We start from the raw sequence: 19224 nt of genomic DNA, 5'->3' as shown, positions 1-19224 counted from the left end.
AGAGTATACCACAGCCTTCATCACAAACCCTTCCAATAGAGGGTCGTCTCACTCATTTCTGCCATCAATGGACTATCGTAACAGAGCAGTGGGTCTTTCAAAGTAGTGAGACATGGTTATGCCCTTCACTTTCAAGCAAAACTCCCAGATTACACTCCATGAAAGTCATCTTTCAATTCCCATCAGACAGCTCTCCTTCACCAAGAGCTCTCAGCTCTTCTCCAACTAAATGCCATTGAAAAAAGTGCCTCTAAATCTCAAAGAAGCTTATATCAATCTTCCCATCATCTCAACACACCAAAAGTATCTGTGCTTTTGGGTGGGGATGCACCATTTCCAATATAAGGTGCTCCCGTTTCACTTAGCATCGGCACCTAGAGTATTTACAATATGCTTAGTGGTGGTGGCTTCCCCTATCTATACGATTGACTGATCAAGGGTCTGACACCTCTTCAAACTCACCAGACAATTACTGCAACAGTACAGCTGCTAGAACTTCTGGGATTTGCAGTCAACTATCAGAAAATCCCATCTATAAACGACACAAACTCAAGAATTCATAGGAGCTCTTTTAGATGCAATTCAGTTGTGCATTTCTACAACAGAGACTAGACAATCAGCTTTCTATCAGCAAACAAGTTTCTTCTCTTCAGTACATCAGATATGCTTGTCAGATATGCGCCTTCTAGGTCATATGGCATCTGCAGTCCATGTGGTTCTGTTTGCTTGTCTGCATCTCAGGGTAACTTAGTGGACCCTTTCAACTGAATGGTCATAAGCCTCAAATTCATTATTCCACAACATACAGGTAACCTTACCAATCTCTCCAGTGGTGGGTATCACTGACCAACCTATCAAGAGGTTTTCTATTCCACACTCCACAGCATCAAAAGATATTGATGACAAATGCATCTGGACTAGGTTGGGGAGCCCATCTTGATGATCTCCATACTTAAAGCAGTTGGAATCACCAAGAGAAGTCTCTCCATATCAATCTTCTCATACTTCGAGCAATTCAAAAATGCGCTTGTCTCATTCCAAGAGCACATCCTCAAGCAAGTAGTACTTATTCGGACGGACAATCAGATGGCGATGTACTATGTAAGCAAACAAGGGGGCCCAGGATCTCACCTCCACTGTCAGGAAGCTATGAAGATTTGGTACTGGACAATCCCATGCAACATATTCCTCAAAGTGGTATATCTCGCAGGTAAACAGAACGTCCTGTCGGACAGGTTAAGCAGGCTACCACAACCTCACAGATGGTCACTCAACTCAGCTGTGTTGCATCAAATATTTGTACAGTGGGGTACCCCAGAAGTGGACTTTTAGTTCCTCCCCCCCAATCATAAACTCCGTTTTCTGTTCAGGATCTACCTCACAATTGCTTGAGTACGATGCCTTCCTTCTCAACTGGACAAACAGGTTTCTGTATACTTTCCCTCCACTACCTCTAATCGGGAAAACTATTCAAACTTCACCAGGAGCATACCACCATGATCCTCATAGCACCTCGGTGGCCAAGTCAACCATGGTTTCCTCTTCTACAATTCAGTGTATGAGACCCCATTCCACTTCAGATCTTTCCAAAGCTCCTGACTGAGAATGAGGGCTCCCTTCCTCATTCCAATCTATACACATTGACTCTCACAGTATGGTATCTCTATTCCAACTGCTAGATGCTTTTGCACTCTTTGCTCCACTGTATCAGCTATACTCAAGGTTTCCAGTAAACCCTCTACACAGTGCTGCTATCACTTAAAGTGGACTCTCTTCACAGTGTGGTGTCACCTCAACTCTTTGGATCCAATATCTTGTCCTCTCCCATTGGTTTTAGATTACTACTTTATATCTCTCAGATTCTGGTCTCAAAACTTCAGTGAAAGATCGTGATTCTGTTCTCAAAACTTCATTGAAAAATCGTCTTGGTACTATTTCAGCTTTTCATGCTCTTTTAGATTTTAAAAAAACAAACCTTTGTCAGTGCATCATGAAAGGTCTGTTGCATACTAAGCAGCCAATCTAGCTTCTTCCAGTGGCTTGGAATCTAAATATTATACCTTCAAACCTAATGAAGCCTCCCTTTGAACCACTTACATTGAACCACTTACAATGTCATCCTTAAAGCATCTCACTTGGAAAGTTGTCTTCTTAATCTATATCATTTCTGTATGCTGAGTCGGTTAGCTTTAGGCATTTGTGGTAGAACTACCTTATACAACTTTCTACCATGATAGAGTAGTTCTTTGTACTCATCCTACGTTCCTCCCAAAGGTAGTCTAAGAATTTAATCTGAATCAGTCTGTAGTTCTCCCTGTAAAAATTTAGAACAACCCAAATAAATGCTGTTATAATAATCCAGTTGTCTAAGGATAAGGCATTCTGACTTCCAGTAATTTTATGGTCATAATTGAAAGAACTCTGAATGCAATCATGCTTCTAGAAGTCATCATTATTTACAGAATTTCATACAATTGGTGACAGGTAATTCAGTATAATTACTTTTCTTTTTTCCTTTTTAAAATAAGATTATTGCTTCTGCCAATTACATGCTCTCCGAGCTTTTCCAGTTGGATGAACCAAAAAAAGAAGAAAGTTTAGAGGCACCTTCCGGTGGGAATTCGGATGAAAGTTATAGTGAGGAGGAAGAAGAGGAAGATCTGCCAGACAGTGATGAGAATGGCTGCTATAACAATGACTCTGATATGCATGCAGACAGCAAGGCTGTAGCCATAATCCAGTCTGTTGGTGAATTGTCAGTACCAGAGAAATATAAATCCACCCATCAGATAAGAGTAAGACATCCATTTAATTCAGCATTTCTGCAGCATACAAATTGCACTGTTAATTGCATTTGAATGCTTGTTTGATGTTATCTTAGTTAAGTATTTTCATATGCATCATCAAAGACCCTTGTTGCATTTTTTCTTTTGTGTTACATCTGGGAAGAATGATTTTGATGTTGGAGAAAAGCATGATAACCGTTTGATGCTAAATTTTATCTGAGAACTGAGTGATAACATAGATTAGACATGTCTGAGGCCTTCTTGCAGGACTGGTGTCACTTTTAGAATTTCAGCAAGAAAGCTTAGTACATCTATGAAATAAGTGGTCTTGGAGAAGAGAGAGGATCATTGAAGGATATAGCAAGAGAAAGAAGAGCCTTATATATAAAACCTAAAAGTATTTGTAATTCTAGTACAATAGGTGTGTCATTCTGGACGGATGGTAATATCCCATATGAGCCGTGCAGAAGGAATCCAGAAAGAATGTTTCTGATCTGCTCTGTATACTTTTTGGGGAGATCTTTTCACAATTTTTTAATGGTTTTTGGTGTTCAGAGCTCCCCTCGTCTAGGGTCCAATTCTGCCTGCGTGGATGAGAAACAGACTGAGGTATGCAGCTGATAGGCCACTCCCTCTGTGGTACCTGTTGGCCAGCCTGAAACTTTTTTCTGGAGTTCAGGGTCTGCTCCCCTTGTAGCATTGCTCACCTACTGCATCGCAGGGTCTTGAGTGCAGGCTGTTGGGCATCCACAGGGGGCTCACTAGGGCTCTGCAGGGTACCAGCTCCATTTCGCCTCCACCCTTCTTGTCTGCAGGGGTTCAAAGCTCATTCAGACACAGGTCCGACTGCCAGCCTGAAGATTCAGCGTTGGAGGAGTAGTCTGTTTGAGGCAGTGATTTCTTCTCTCAGATCCAGCTACCTTTGGAGCTGAGGCAGGCAGTAGCACATTTCCAGCACAGGTTACAGTGAATAAGGCTGTTACAATCTATGAAGAAAATTTGAAACCATTTTTTAAAGGTTTCTACCCCTTCCCTTAGGTTTCCCTACCTCCAAAATTGCAGGTTTTTTGTTTTAGTTAAAGTGTTTTGGAGTCATTGTTGATACCAAAATGCTGCCGCATGCATGGCCACCTTGAATTTTCTGATTTTTTTTTTCAAAGTTATTCAGAACCTTCAAATCTCCTTGTTTGCCTCAAAACTGGCTGGGATGGAGTCCTCAGGCTCCTTTACCCCAAATTCATGCCAGGCTTGTACTACAGAGGGGGGGGGGCAGGAGAGGCCAGCTTAGTCTTCCTTTTGCTCTCTAGGGCTGAAGAATGGTCAAGGGTCTCAGTTGGGAGTCGATCCCTTCCAGAGCCTTGGCATGGCGGTCATTGTAAGCAAACTAGAGTCATCTAAAGGAGACTCCGCACTGCCTAATATGACATTTTCTCCAGAATTTATCAGTCTGATGTGGAGAGCTTATCTGGATGGATGAGATCCCCAGGAGAAGTCTGGTAGCACACCAAGAGGCGCGTGAGGAGATTTGGGTTCCCAAGGCACATCTGCCTTAGTGTCAGATCCTGGCCAGGATTCGGTGGGCATTTCTGAGGTAGACTCAGTCGATGAGGAGTCTATTTGTATGCTTTTACTGTCACAGAACAAACTCTCCATGTCGGGAGATGCAAGATTGCAGGTTGGTGCGAGTGCACAGGATACAGTTGTGTCTCTAAATCTAGGGGATGTGCCCACGATCTGCTAGCTGTTCAGACCCTTAGCCCTGTTTATCACAGACTCTTTGTGGGAGTTAAACTTGGGGTCTCAGCAGGTCCCCTCTATCCCTGCTCTATAATGAGCAGAGTGAGATTCCAGTCTTCCTAGTTTCCCTGGCATCCTGATATCAGTGTATTTGTCACAGAGCATTAGGATGCTCCTTAAGAGTCCCTTAAGATGTCCAAGACTGATGAGCATTATCCTTTTTTTACACTTTTATATTTGTTCTAAGTTTACCCATATTTTCATTGAGAGCATTACATGGTTTATAAATAGTTAAAATTTATTTTTGTTAAAATTGATTTGAAAAGGGTGCTGCTTTGATTTCTGAAAGTCACCAATGACATCTGGCTATCTGACCATCTTTTTGTGCTCAGTAGTCAGGCTAGTCATGGCACAGTGGCCTCCTAGGCCACGAGTTCTAGATAGATCCGTAGTGCCACTTCATCAGCATATTTTGCCTGTGGAAAAGTCACCATTCTCCATAAAAGCACATTCAACTAGAAGAGTGGCTTCTTCATGGGCGGAAGCTCAGGTGGTCTCTTCCAGGAGATTTCAGGACACTGCATACATTTTCCAAGTTTTACAGAATGGATTTAGTGGAAAGGGAGGATTCTACCTTTGGGGCCTCAGTGTTACGAGCCAATGCAGGGGTCCCAGCCTAAATTTTTGGGACTGCTTTTGTATGTCCCTTCTGTCCAGAATGACACACCTATTGCATTAGATAAAAAGATTAGGTTCTTACCTTACTAAACTCCCCTCCCCTTTTTTACAAAACTGTAGCGTGGTTTTTAGCGCTGACTTCAACGGTAACATCTCCGAAGCTCATAGGAATTCTGTGAGTGTCAGAGCTGTTACTGCTGTGACTGACACTAAAAACTGGCACTAAAATCTTTTCTATTGGATAGGTGTGTCATTCTAGAGCCTCCCCCCACACCTTTTGTCGGTTATCTCCTGCGCATGGCTATTGTCTCAGTTAGAAAGTTTGAGTCAAAATTGAAATTTGGATGTCAGTTGGGGGATATTTGACTCCATAAATGTTTGTCTGGTGTGATTATTTTACTGTTTCAATTGTTCAGTGGCAATGTTTTAACATGTTTGTTATATTTTCAGAACAGAATTGTAGTTTGGGGAATTTCCCTGTACCTCTCCTTCACATATGTTTCTATATTGGGCTATTGCCTGCTTTGGTACAAACTGAAGGAGGCAGGCAGAGCCCTCTAGTGAAGGAGGAGGGATTCAAAATCTTGAGTGAATTCTTTCTGCACGGCTCGCAAGCATGGGGATATTACCCATCCATTCAAAATGACACACCTATTGACTAGAAAAGATATTAGGCCCCTTTTTATCAAGCCTGCTCATGAGCGTTGGAGCTTTTGGATCAGAAGCTGGTTGGCGGGTAGGAGACAGAGGGTGGGAGTGAAGGGCCACTACTCGGACTGGAGGAAGATCACGAGTGGGGTCCCGCAGGGCTCAGTACTAGGGCCGCTGCTATTTAATGTATTCATAAATGATCTGGAAACAGGGACAAAGTGTGAGATAATAAAATTTGCAGATGACACTAAACTATTTAGTAGAGCTCGGACTAAAGAAGACTGTGAAAAACTGCAAAGGGACTTGAACAAACTAGGGGAATGGGCAACGAGATGGCAGATGAAGTTCAATGTTGAGAAATGTAAAGTATTACATGTGGGAAACAGAAACCCGAGGTACAACTATACGATGGGAGGGATGTTTTTAAATGAGAGTACCCAAGAAAGGGACCTGGGGGTGATGGTGGACTTGACAATGAAGCCGTCGGCACAGTGCGCAGAGGCTGCTAAGAAGGCAAATAGAATGCTAGGCATCATCAAATAGGGTATTACAACCAGAACGAAAGAAGTTATCTTGCCATTGTATCGAGCGATGGTGCGTCCGCATCTGGAGTACTGCGTCCAATATTGGTCGCCGTACCTTAAGAAGGATATGGCGATACTCAAGAGGGTTCAGAGGAGAGCGACACGTCTGATAAAAGGGATGGAAAACCTTTCATACGCTGAGAGATTGGAAAAACTGGGACTTTTTTCCCTGGAGAAGAGAAGACTTAGAGGGGATATGATAGAGACTTACAAGATCATGAAGGGCATAGAGAGAGTAGAAAGGGACAGATTCTTCACACTTTCAAAAAATAAAAGAACAAGAGGGCATTCAGAAAAGTTGAAAGGGGACAGATTCAGAACGAATGCTAGGAAGTTCTTCTTTACCCAACGTGTGGTGGACACCTGGAATGCGCTTCCAGAGGGCGTGATAGGGCAGAGTACGGTACTGGGGTTCAAGAGGGAATTGGACAATTTTCTGCTGGAAAAGGGAATAGAGGGGTATAGATAGAGGATTACTGCACAGGTCCTAGACCTGTTGGGCCACCGCGTGAGCGGACTGCTGGGCACGATGGACCTCAGGTCTGACCCAGTAGAGGCATTTCTTATGTTCTTATGTACTGCATCAGCCGGCATTAAAAGCCCTAACACGGTTTGATAAAAGGAGGCCTTAGCAAGGTAAGAACCTAATCTCTTTATACTAAGCTACATACTGATGTGCCATCTTCAACTATGTAAAAACAAATAAAAAATTATATTTATGGATGGTGAGCATTACTAGTATTTGAGAGATGTAGTTTTTCTTTTCAGCAGTATATTACTGTGAAAATTTATTAGCCTTTTGAATTGCATTGCAGTCTTCTCCATGTGAGTCTATAGTCCTTTCATTTAGCATAAGCTCTCATATATTATTCAAGCAAAGTGTTGTAAAAAGATTTAGCATCCTCTAATCTGATGTTTTTTATTCCCTGAAGCCCAGCTGTGCATTTCCAGTTTGCAATGACACTGAGGAGCGTTGTCGGTTAGTACTCGGCTATGTCCTCGAGGTAAATTCACAAGAATACTATAGTACTAAGGCTTAATCTACTTTTGTGGAAAATGAATTGCCTTCTGAAAAACTCTGGTAATACACATAAAGGGTTTGATATTTTTCTCTTTCCAAAGGGTTTGAAATCCATTGATAGTAGCACTGAGAGAGAAGGTGACTTACCTGCTGCCGATCCCAGTACACCAATCCCATTAAAATATGAAGATGAATCCTCAAAAACTGGCCTGGAGTCCCTGGAAAAACGCATGGCTTTGTTTTTGGATCGAAGTAAGCAAAATTGTAACTATAACTCTGTTCAGAAAGATATGCGACCAGCTGAGCAAAAAGATACCAAAAGTGGGATATGTGACTTATTTATATAGGCAGTCCCTGTTTTAAGAATGCTCGACTTACGTCGAACTTGTACTTACGAACCGGGGTACTGCCTCTCCTTTCCTGTCCCAATGTGACCCTCCCCTTCCATGTACCAACGTGCCCCTTGTCATCCCCCTTATTCCACGTCTCAAATTCGTTCCTCCTGCGGGTGTTTACCTCCTTCCAGCCGCACTTCTCTTGGCAAAGCCGCAAGCGGCAGTTCCTACATGTGGTCCCCTGATCTTCGCAAAGCCACAATCGGCGGCTCGTGTATGCAGCCCGCTGACCAGAAGCCTTCCCTCTGATGCAGATGTCAGAGGGAAGGATTCTGGGTCCATGGACCGCATGCAGGAGCCGCCAGTTGTGGCTTCATGAAGACCAGTGGACCGCATGCAGAAGCCACCGCTAGCGGCTTTGCCAAGAGAACTATGGCTGGAAGGAGGGAGCCAGCCGAGGAGGTAAATGCGGGAGGCATGAATGTGGGATGTGGACCGGAGGGGGATGACGAGGGGCACGTTGGGACATGGAAGGGAGGAGGAGGGTCGTGTTGGGACAAAGGATGGAAGAAAGGAGGGGAGCATGAACATGGGACACAGAATGGAGTGAGGGAGGGTAGCATGAACTTGGGACATGGGATGGAAGAATGGAGGAAATGAGGGAAAGAGATGCTGAGGTGGGGAGGGAATAGAAAGGGAGAATTGTTGGGCATGGTTGTTTGAGAGGGTGCACATGGGAAATGAAGAAAGGTGAATTGTTGGGCATAGGGAGGGAGAAAGAAATATTAGACGTGGTGAGAGAGGTATAAGGTACAGATGCATGGGGAAGAGAGAGATGAGAGGGAGAAATGTTGGATGTGGTGGTGGAGAGGGAATAGTGGGACTAATGAACAAAAATAAGTGTAAACCTCCTATTTTTTTTATATTTAAACTACAGTACTTTATGTTCTTTAATGTTTTTATAGACTCTGTATGGTACAGGATCCAAGTTACATATAAATTCAATTTAAGAATGGTTTAAAAAACAGAACTCATTCTTAACCCAAGGACTGCCTGTATCACAAGATAGAAGGATATCAAAATTAACCCCAGAAATCACATCCCCACTTCAGTTTTTAGACTGTAGAATATGAAAAACATTAAAGTTGTGAAAATAGTTGCATAGTTCCAAGTTTCCAAGTTTTATTTAAAATTTGATAATCCACTTATTTTTCTAAGTGGCATACACTGTTAAAATAATTTGGGATTCACAAAAACAAAACAGATACAGACGTACAGCAGAAGAGTGGAAGGGCAGAATTACATCATTGATAGAAAAGAGAGAAAAAGGGTAAAAACAGATAGGGATAGGGACCATCTAATTTAAGAATTAGAAAGGATTCTATAAAAAGGCATATTTAAATAAAAAGGTTTTTAGATGTGATTTAAATCAGTCTAGTATAGTTTCCTCATGCAGTTCTATAGGCATAGCATTCCAGAAGCTAGGCGCATTAACCGAAAAGATGGTTGAACGTGTCGTACTGAGTTGTCTCAATGAAGGAATTGATAGTAAATGTTAATTGGTAGAGCGTAGGGTTCTAGTATGGGTGTACGGAATAAGGAGTCTGTTGATAAATTCAGGTAGATCTGTTATAGTTGTAAAGGTTAATAACAGAATTTTGTAACTGACTCGATGAGAAATCGGAAGCTAATGGGCCTTCTTCAAGAGTGGCTTAACAAGATCATATTTCTGGGCATTAGAAATCAGTTTTATGGGGTTGTTTTGGATTATTTGAAGACATCGAGTTCTTTTTGAGGTAAACCTTTATATAAAGCATTACAATAATCATGAAATAATGAGTGAGTGGACCAATATGTTCAATGACGATGATTCAAGCAGTTTAGTAGGTGATCTAATCATATGTAATATATAGAAACTTTTTTGAACCACTGCACTGATTTGTTGTCTATAAGTTAATTTGGAATCAAGCATACTTAACTCCCAATAGTTTCATGGACACAACTATTTGAAATGGGGAGGAATCGAGACAGATGTGAGTCTTTTAATGTTATTCCTTCTTTACAAGGGAAAAGCATTGTCAATGATTTTGCGCCATTTAAAGCCTGCATATTTTCATCAAGCCACTTGCCTACTTGTTTCACTTTCTGATTAATATTAGTTGTATCATTTTGATTATTGAGATCAATTGGATGGAGAAGTTGTATGTCATCAGCATATGCATATGGAGTAAAATCTATCGATTGTGCAAGAGTCAAGAGTGGCGCTAGAAAAATGTTGAATAATAACGGAGATAAAATGGAACCTTGTGGTATTTCAAAAACATTCGGATAGTACTTGGATGTAGAATAATGATCAGACAGGTAAGATTCAAACCAAAGTAGTACTTGATCGCTGATCCCTACAGATTGGAGTCTTTGAAGCAGCAGATCATGATCTATTGTGTCAAATGCTGAAGATAGATCAAGAGAAATAAGAAGCACAGATTTTTGATAATCGATATAATATTGAATAGTTGTTGTTAATCCTATTTATGAGTATTCTGTCTAGTGATTTTTCCTAAAGCCTGTCTGATTCGGGTGGAGTACCTTAGTCTTTTCAACAAATTCTGATAATTGATTGAAAACTATTTTTTCAGCAATCTTAGCAATAAATGGAATATTAGCGATCTTAGCAATAAACGGAATATTAGCGATCTCAGATGATCTGATCTTGTGATCTTTAATGATAGGATGCACAGATGATTCTTTTCATAGTTTGGGGAGTGTACCAGAAATTAAGCTATTTGTGATTAGCTTATGTATATGTTGTCCAAAAATTGGGAAAAATCAGTTTTAATAAAAATGGTGGAAATTTATGTTCTAGCTCCTTTTGAATTTATAGTTTAAATTAGTCATTGAATGTCCATTAGAGAGGGAAGGGAAAATTACATTCTACTAATCTTATAGAACACACAACTTTAAAAAACGAAAGTTGCCCCTTCAAAATTTATAGCATTTTATCTCTATTTGTAACTCCACAATTGGTACTTTTTTCATTCAGGAGGTCTCACATTTTCATGTTTTTAACTTCAGGAATAAAGCAGAGCCTCATACATTCTGTAAGCAGGCCAGAAGGGTGAGCTTTATGTTCCTACTTATTTTTTGAAGTGGTTTTCAGATTGTGATTTGCCTCTTAAGGCCCATGTTCTATAAACGGCACTTTAAGTTATGTGCTGGTAGGTGCCCTACTGGCATCTAACTTAAGTGGAAAATGCCATTTCTTTAGCATCTCTCCAGACCGGTATAGCTTCACTGATGGGTAATAACTCACTTTGACCAGCAGGTGGAGACTGAGACCAAACTTTGGTTGTAGTATTAATAGCTGTAGCTCAGTCTCTCAGCAGGTAAAGGTGAGTTGTGCCAGTCTCCCCTTAATTAGGCCTGTTGGAATTTGTTTAGCGCTCCTTGTGTCGGCCTGAACTTGGGGGGACTGGAGTCTGCCTGACCTCAGGAGTGTCACACTTGACAGGTCACAAGTTAAGTCCTCCCCCCCCCCCTTTCCTCCACTTCCCCATAATTTTGTAGAGGTGCCTCAGCTGTAAGCCTTGCCACTGATACTGGCAAGGCATATAGCTTAGAGAGCCACTGGAGTTTGTTCTGAAAAAAATCCTGAGGCAGTGCCAGTCTGAAAAGATCCTTCAGTGCTTTGTAACTGATTTTTCTTTGTTAACCGGCAGTTTTCTTACAGCTAGGTCGTATATTGTGCAATGAGCACTTCCAAAGAGAAAAAGTGCTCATTGTGTTCCAGATGTGAGGCAGCCGGCCTGTGCACGCGGTATGTAGGCTGCCGCGAAGGGGAATCCTCTAGGGTATCGGGTGCCAGCATCCAGGGATCCCCTTCACAAGTACCTTGCTCGCCAGCAGCTGACAGCAGGGAAGCCCGGGCTTCCCTCGCTGCCCACACAGGGATTCCCCCAGCTGCTGACGGTCAGGGAAATAAAGCTTCCCTTACCATTGATGGTGCTGGGGACTCCCTTACCGCTGCTGCTGGCTTGCCAGTTTCAGCGGCTGGGGTGATTCAGGCCTCTCAACTGCTACATGCCTTGAGGGTTCTGTTTTTGGCGAGCTCTGCTCCAATTTTGGCGGGAAGCAACTCCATCTTGTCTGTAGCCTCAGGTGACCTTCCTCCTATATTGGAAAGACAGAGGCAGGTTTCTGCTGGGTCCCCTGCTGTGGCAAGTAGTCCCATTGGGCCGCCAGGGGGTTTTCCCTCTGATTTTTTTTTTGCCTTGTGTAAGGTTTATTTTCAGGCGGTCGGGGGTCCTCCTTCTGCGCAGGGGGAGGGGGGGCTTCCCACTCCAATTCGGCCCCTCCCCTTTAGCTCTGGTTGCATCCCCGTCTCCTCCTCCTCTCATCCAAGCGGCCAAAGGTCTCTTGGGACGATGATTTTGCATATGAGAAGTAGTTTTCTGTTGATGAGGACCTGGACCTCCAGGATCCTCACGGTGGGGGGTGGGGGGGAGACAGATGCTGTTAGTGGCAGCTTTGCAGTTCCTATGCATCAGGATATTCGAGATATTGTTCTTGTGCAGTGGAAAGTGCTGGAGTCGCCCTTTCATTTTATGCGTTCTATGGCCCGCCTGTATCCCACTCTGGAGGGGGATAGGGATACCTTGAAGTTGCCCGTTATGGGCACGGTGGTGTCCACCATTGCGAAGCGGCATATGGGACTCTGAGGAGCCTAGGTTAGAGTCTCTTCTGAAGCAGAATGTTGATGTCTCTGCATTAGCAGTTCAGGCAGCGATTTGTGTCAGTCTGGTGGCTTGGGCCTGTTTTCAGTGGGCCGAGTGTGTCCTTGACTGTGAGTCCAAGAACACACCAGGACCAGGAAGTAGCCAAAATTGAGATGGGTGCCTCTTATTAGAGAATGACACGGTGGCTGTTAACCCGTGACTAGCTGCGGGTAACCTGCCAAAATGGGAAAGACAGAAAGAATCATTAAAACAAGAATTTAGTAAAAAAAGAAAAGGAAAAAATACAAATTTCCTTAGACCTCAATCAAAGTGTAAATCAGAGAATCCAAGTGAAAATAAAGAGGAGATTATTACATCAAGAAAACAATTATTAAGGAATGGCTTAACAGTTATCCCACATTCCATTTTAACTGTACAGTAACACTAAACATTTCCAGTAACCAATTTCTTCATGTCAATGAATGCCCTTAGTTGATCAGGGGAGAAAAACATATATTTTACCCCCAAACATCTTATCATGCATTTACAAGGATATGAGAGCAAAAATGAGGCACCCAAAGAAACCACCTCAGGTCTCATGGCAAGAAATAACTTCCTTTGTTCTTGAGTTTGTCTTGTAACATCTAGAAATATCCAGCCTTTTTTTCCCCATAAAATGGTAACTAGGATTTTCTAAAGCACATTCTAAAAATAGAGTTAACGTCCTGTTCAAAGACGAAAGACACTAGTAAGGTCACTCTTTCTGTATTTTCAGTAATAGTTGAGTCCAATATGTCCGTTACATTTAAAGGATCAGCAGTATTTGTTTGTAAAGTCCCTGGTTTAGGTTCCATTACTTTTTTTAACAGGTAAATAGTAAATACGGTTTACCGGCGTAATATTATCAGAAGAAAATCCTAACACATCAATCAAATATTTTTTAAGTAAATCAATGGAAGTCATCACCAGGAACTTAGGAAAATTTAGAATTCTTATATTCAATCTGCGATTGAAATTTTCAATCTGTTCAATCTTCCTATTAATAACAATCTTTTCCTTTACCGTGCTGGACGTTAACTCCTCAAGTTTGTCTGTCTTGTCTGAGACTTTTTTTTAATTCAGAGGAAAATTCAATTTTTGTCCCATCCAGTTTCCTCCCCAGGTTCTCAACTGTACTCACAAGCGATGGAATTTCACTTGAAGATCTTGATACTGTAGTGTTCAGTGTCTGGAGAGCTTCCCAAATGCTTTCCAGAGTAATTACCGCAGGTTTCACTAGCTGGGTAGTAGTTTGCACTACCCCTCCCAGCTCTCCATGCTTCTCTTCAGATCTCGCGGCAGTTGCCCCTTGGATTGGGGATTCCCAGATCGAGTGCTCCTCGTTTGGGACTCCCAACGATGCCGTGACTGGAGCCGGAGGCGGCGGGGGAACAACCCGGAGGAGAGAGAGATGTATCAAAGTCCAGCTCTTCGGCGGCTCCTCCCGCTGATGAGACAGCAGACTGAACTCCAGAAACCAGTGGGGACGAAGTGTAAACAAAACTCTGGATAAACCACTGAGCAGATAGGGAAGTGCTTGTCGCCAAGGGTTCTGACCGCACATTCCCCTTTCTCTTTGTGTGAGGCATTCTTTGCTGCAAATTCATAAAGCTTGGACCTAGTTCGGGAGCGTTCCACTAAGCTGCCCCCATCTTGGATCTCCTAAAACCACTTCACATCTTTTGGACATCTTGGCTTCCCACATAGCAGGAGTGGAAAATGTCCAGGTGGACTTCCTCAGTCGTCACGTGCTAGATCCTGAAGAGTGGTGCCTCAGCCCCGCAGCCTTCGAGTTGATTGTGTAGGCTTGGGGTCAGCCAGTCCTGGACCTGATGACCACGAGTGTCAACACCAAAGCGCCTCGGTTCTTCAGTCAGCGCAGGGATGTTCAGGCTGAGGGGTTGGATGCTCTGGTGCAGCCCTGGCCGACGGCGGGTCTCCTATATGTATTTCCTCCATGCCCGATGGTGGGCAGAGTTCTTTGCATTGCGCGGCACCTTGGCCATGTGATCCTGGTGACTCTGGCTGGCCCAGGCACCCATGGTACGCGGATCTGGTTCATCTTCTGGTGGTAGATCCTCTTCCATTGCCTCTTTCGCCTGATCTTCTGACTCGGAAGCCTATTGCCATGTTCAGTTTGGGTCCTTTTTGTATTATGGCTTGGCTCTTGAACAGGAATGCCAAGGGATGAAAGGTTACTCAGATAAAGTGATTTATACACTCTTAGGGTCTTGGAGGCTTTCCACTTCTCGGGCTTATGTGCGTGTTTGGTGTATTTTTGAAGCGTGGTGTGTTGCACGAGGGGTGGTTTCCTTTTTGCGCTTCTTTGTCTCACATCTTGGATTTTTTTGCAGGATTGCCTGGATAGGGTCTACACCGGGTTCAGCTGGCAGTTTTGTCTGCGTTTCATGGTTTGCTGTATGGTAAGCATTTAACTTCTTTCCCGGACGTAGTTTGCTTTTTGCGGGCGGCCAAATTGATTTGGCCTCCTGTTCCGGCTTTGGATCTCCATCTAGTCCTGTCTATGCTTGTGCGCCCTCCTTTTGAGACCCTGGGTTCGTTCCTTCTCATTAAAGGATCTTACTCTCGAGGCAGTGTTCCTGGTGGCCATTTTTTCTGTAAGACGTGTTTTGAGTTGCAGGCTTTCTCTTGTAGGCCTCCCTTTCTGGAGTTTTCTAGGGAGCGGGTAGTGCTGCGGTCTGTTCCTTCCATTCTGCCAAAGGTGATTTCGCCTTTTCATGTCAACCAGTCCGTGATCCTCCTGGTCTTGGATAGCCGGGAGGGTTCATCATAATAGAGGCAGTTGTGCAAGTTGGATGGCTGTAGGGTCATTTGCTCTTATGTTTACCGGACCTTGGAGTTCCAGAAGTCGGATTATCTTTTTGTCCTCTTGGCAGATCCTCATAAGGGGGACAGCGCTTCCAAGGCTACCATTGAGTGTTGGATCAAGGAGACTATTGCTTCTGCGTATCTTCTTCAGCAAAAGCATGTTCTGGAATTTCTCAAGGCTCATTCTACTCGGGGTCAGGCAGCTTCTTGGGCTGAGTCTTCTCTGGTGCCTCCAGTGGATATCCATTAGGCCGCAGTTTGGTCTTCTCTGCATTCTTTTGTGCGTCACTACTGTGTGGACGTTCAGGCGCGTTGGGACGCAGTGTTCGTGGAGCGTATTCTAGTGGCGTTCTAGTGGCGGCCCACTGGGGGTTCCACCCATGATGGGTACAGCTTTGGTACGTCCCATCAATGTAGCTATACCAGTCTGGAGGGATGCTAAAGAAGGTGAAATTAGGTTCTTACTTGCTAATTTTCTTTCTTTTTGGCTCTCCAGACCAGTATAGCAACTCATCCTATCTGTCTGTCCGTTCTTGTGTTTTTTTGCATGAAGATTTTGCTTTTTCTGTGGATTCTAGTATTTTTCTAGGGCCGGGTTAGATGAAAGTGGCTATGGCTCAGCTGGCGTAGCTGGTGTGTTTTGGGAATATTTTTACTGCTGGGGCTTGTTCTATGCACTTTCCAACAGTATTACTATATGTTTAGTTTATTATTCCTGTTCGGAGTGTTACTGTTAATATTAGCACTTGGCTATTTGGCAGACTGGTTTTGCTAGAGGGAACTACAGCTGTTAATACTACAACCAAAGTTTGGTCTCAGTCTCCACCTGCTGGCCAAAGTGAGCTATTAACCATCAGTGAAGCTATACCATAAAAACATAAGAATAGCTTTAATGGGTCAGACCAATGGTCCATCAAGCACAGTAGCCAGTTCTCACGGTGGCCAATCCAGGTCACTAGTACTTGGCCAAAACCCAAGGAGTAGCAATATTCCATACTACCGAAACAGGACAAGCAGTGGCTTCCCCCATGTCTTTTTCAATAACAGACTATGGACTTTTCCTCCAGGAACTTGTCCAAACCTTTCTTAAAACCACTTCACCTTTTAACCATGCCGGCTCTTGTTTCCTCTTCTTTACACCGGTTTGGAGAGTATAAAAGATAGAAAATTTCTCCTTACAATTATGCAAATTGGCACTTTGCAAAATTAAAATAACACTCTTTTCAGCTACAGTAGGAAAATAATGCTTAGAATTTAGGAAATTGGTTGGACTGAGAACTTTTCAGCACCCCCTCATCGTGCATACAGTATATGGTAGTAATGCTCCCAATCTAAATCCTTTTGGGAAGTGTATGGGGAAATGGCTTATGATAATAGTATTCACTTACCTCTTTCTATGAAAGGTCTTTCTCCTACAACTGTTGCCCTCCAGTGTTGGAAAAAAGACTACAGAAATGCTATAAGCCTTATGGTAATTACTGTGGTGCACTGTGAGCTGACATTAATTGAAATTTACAGAGTCTGAGTAAAACTATGGTGTATCAATGATTATGTAAAGTTATTTCCTGAGCAATTTGAAAATTAGGCAAGATAAACTAGAGAGATTTGAGAAATATTGGAGAGCCCGTTACAATTTGGGCTTTAAGGTACATTCAGAGCAAAAAGAGGGTGTGAGGGTATTTACTGGGGATGGAATGGGGAAAGAATTTGATGGATGGTGTGAATTTGAAAGCTGGGTAAGAAAAAGGAGTGAGAAGAGAGGACTAATGTGGGTTCAATATTCAAAGCAATTTAACTGTTGAAGTATGGGTTTGCTGTACTCGGTATGGTAAATAAGCTGCCATAATTTGGCTGATATAACTGTTAGAAAAAAATAGTTTTAAAAAAATCTCTCGTAGCCCTAGTTTACCATCTAGATAAGAGTTTATCAATTTCCTCAAGCCAAGTACCCCCTAAGTCTAACAAATATCAACCAAGTACCCCCCACCCAAGCTAAGCCCCAGACCCCACCCCCATAATAATAGTACTAATTGTCATGCAATTTCTTCCATCCATTTTTCATATACATACAATATAATCTTATTAATAAATAATGGTAACCACAAAATTAAAAAACACAAAGCACAATGTTCACAAAGAAAATGTTAATTATTATTTTTTTTTCAAAGAGGTCAAGCCAGATGACTTTAAAATATGCAATGTCACTCAGTAACAACTATAGAAAAATAGACAAATATAGTGCAAAATATAGACAGCAGATATAAATTCTCAACTGACACATTTCGATCACTAAATTGAAAATAAAATCATTTTTCCTACCTTTGTTGTCTGGTGATTTCATGAATCTCTGGTTGCACTTCCTTCTGACTGTGCATCCAATATTGCTTTTTTTTCTGCCTCCTGCATGCTTCCTCTTCTCCGGACCTCATTCCCTTCAGTCAACCAACATCTCTGTCTCTCCATGAGTCCAACTTTTCTTCCTCTCTCCTCCACCCCCTTGGCAACATGTCTTCCTGTTTCTCTCACTGTCCTTCTCTCATTTTCTCCCTTGCTGCAGAGGGAGTGGGGAAAGAGAGAGATCCAGGGTGCATCTCTCCCACTCCCTCTACTGCCACAACCAATATTTCTCCCTCTTATCCACTGGATCATGTGCAGCATTTTTCACCACTGCCCATCAACCCCATGCCCATTTTTCCTTCTATCACTCCTCTCCAGCAGCATGCGATATCTCTCCCTCCATCACTATTTCCAATATTCCTCCCCCTTGCATCCCTTTCTATCTGTCCTTCTGTTCCCTCTCCACCACCATATCCAACATTTATCCCTCATCCTTCTATTCCCCATGCATCTCTACCTAATTCCTCTCTCTATTCCCAATTTTCCTCTTTTGCCCTTCTCCATGTGCATCATCTCTTTCCCTCTCACACATACACTCATGCCCAACAATTCTCCCTTTCTATTCCCTCCTTCCTATGTTCCAAGTGTCCCCTTCCTCCCTCCGTTCTGTGTCCTGAGTTCGTGTCACCCCCCTCCTTTGTCCTAAAATCATGCCCCTCCCATGTCCCAACATGCTCCTCCCTCCCCCTCCTTTCTCCCTTTTTCCCAGATCATGTCACCCCTCTCCCTTACTTGCTTGAGCCGCACTAGCTTCCTTCAGGGCCGTTTAGCTGGGCTGCTCCTTCTGCCTTCACTGGCAGTTGTTGTAGGGATGAGCAGGCAGCGCTTCACATGCTGCATGTAGCTGACCCAGAAGTCTTCCCTCTGACGTCAGCAAGAAAGTTTCTGGGACAGCTACGTGCATTGTGAAAGAGCCGCTGATACGTCCTTCCAACAAGTGTCACTGAAGGCAGGAAGGAGGTAAATGGGATCCCCCGCTGCCTCGAAGGCTTTCCTCCGAAGTCAGCACTGACATCGGAGGGAAGCCTTTTAGGTCGGCTTTGGTGGAGTGGGCGAGCAGGAAGGAGGGATCCCTAGTGGTGTCTTCGGTGGGGGTGGGGGTGGGCAAGGAATATCCTTGACGTCAGTGGCCAGTGGCGCATACTCCCAATAAGCGGCTCACATGCCTCTAAGGGTACGTGTACCGCATGTTAAAAACTGATACAGTTAACATTGAATGTTAGCAGGTTTGTGTAATTTGGTTAATTTTTGTTTCAACTCAAATCAGGAACCTTAGAGCTTTCTGAGGCAGCTGGTTTGAGACCTCTAACACACACACTAAATCCTGTGAAGAACAGATCTGTGCAGTCTTCTGAGAGCCCTATTAGGAAGCAATTTTTTTTCATACAATAAGCTGAAATAGTTAGTACATTGATTTTTAATTAAATACATGTATCTTTTATAGATTTAGCAATC

The 19224-nt window shown here is 43.1% G+C and overlaps 1 protein-coding gene across 2 annotated transcripts in view; it reads left to right on the top strand.

Annotated features, from left to right (window-relative positions):
• EDRF1 (erythroid differentiation regulatory factor 1) overlaps positions 1-19224 on the top strand; it is a 155904-nt gene that overhangs the window by 69904 nt on the left and 66776 nt on the right. For both annotated transcript variants that reach the window (XM_033942621.1, XM_033942623.1), the window contains exons 12-14: positions 2529-2795; positions 7369-7440; positions 7559-7709. In XM_033942621.1, coding sequence (XP_033798512.1) covers positions 2529-2795; positions 7369-7440; positions 7559-7709 — 490 coding nt within the window. The remainder of the gene's footprint in view (positions 1-2528; positions 2796-7368; positions 7441-7558; positions 7710-19224) is intronic.

The sequence above is a fragment of the Geotrypetes seraphini genome, chromosome 4 (assembly GCF_902459505.1).
Source record: "Geotrypetes seraphini chromosome 4, aGeoSer1.1, whole genome shotgun sequence".
Lineage (NCBI taxonomy): Eukaryota > Metazoa > Chordata > Amphibia > Gymnophiona > Dermophiidae > Geotrypetes > Geotrypetes seraphini.
The sequence above is the reverse complement of the archived record's forward strand: the minus strand, read 5'-3'. Positions and strand labels throughout refer to the sequence as shown.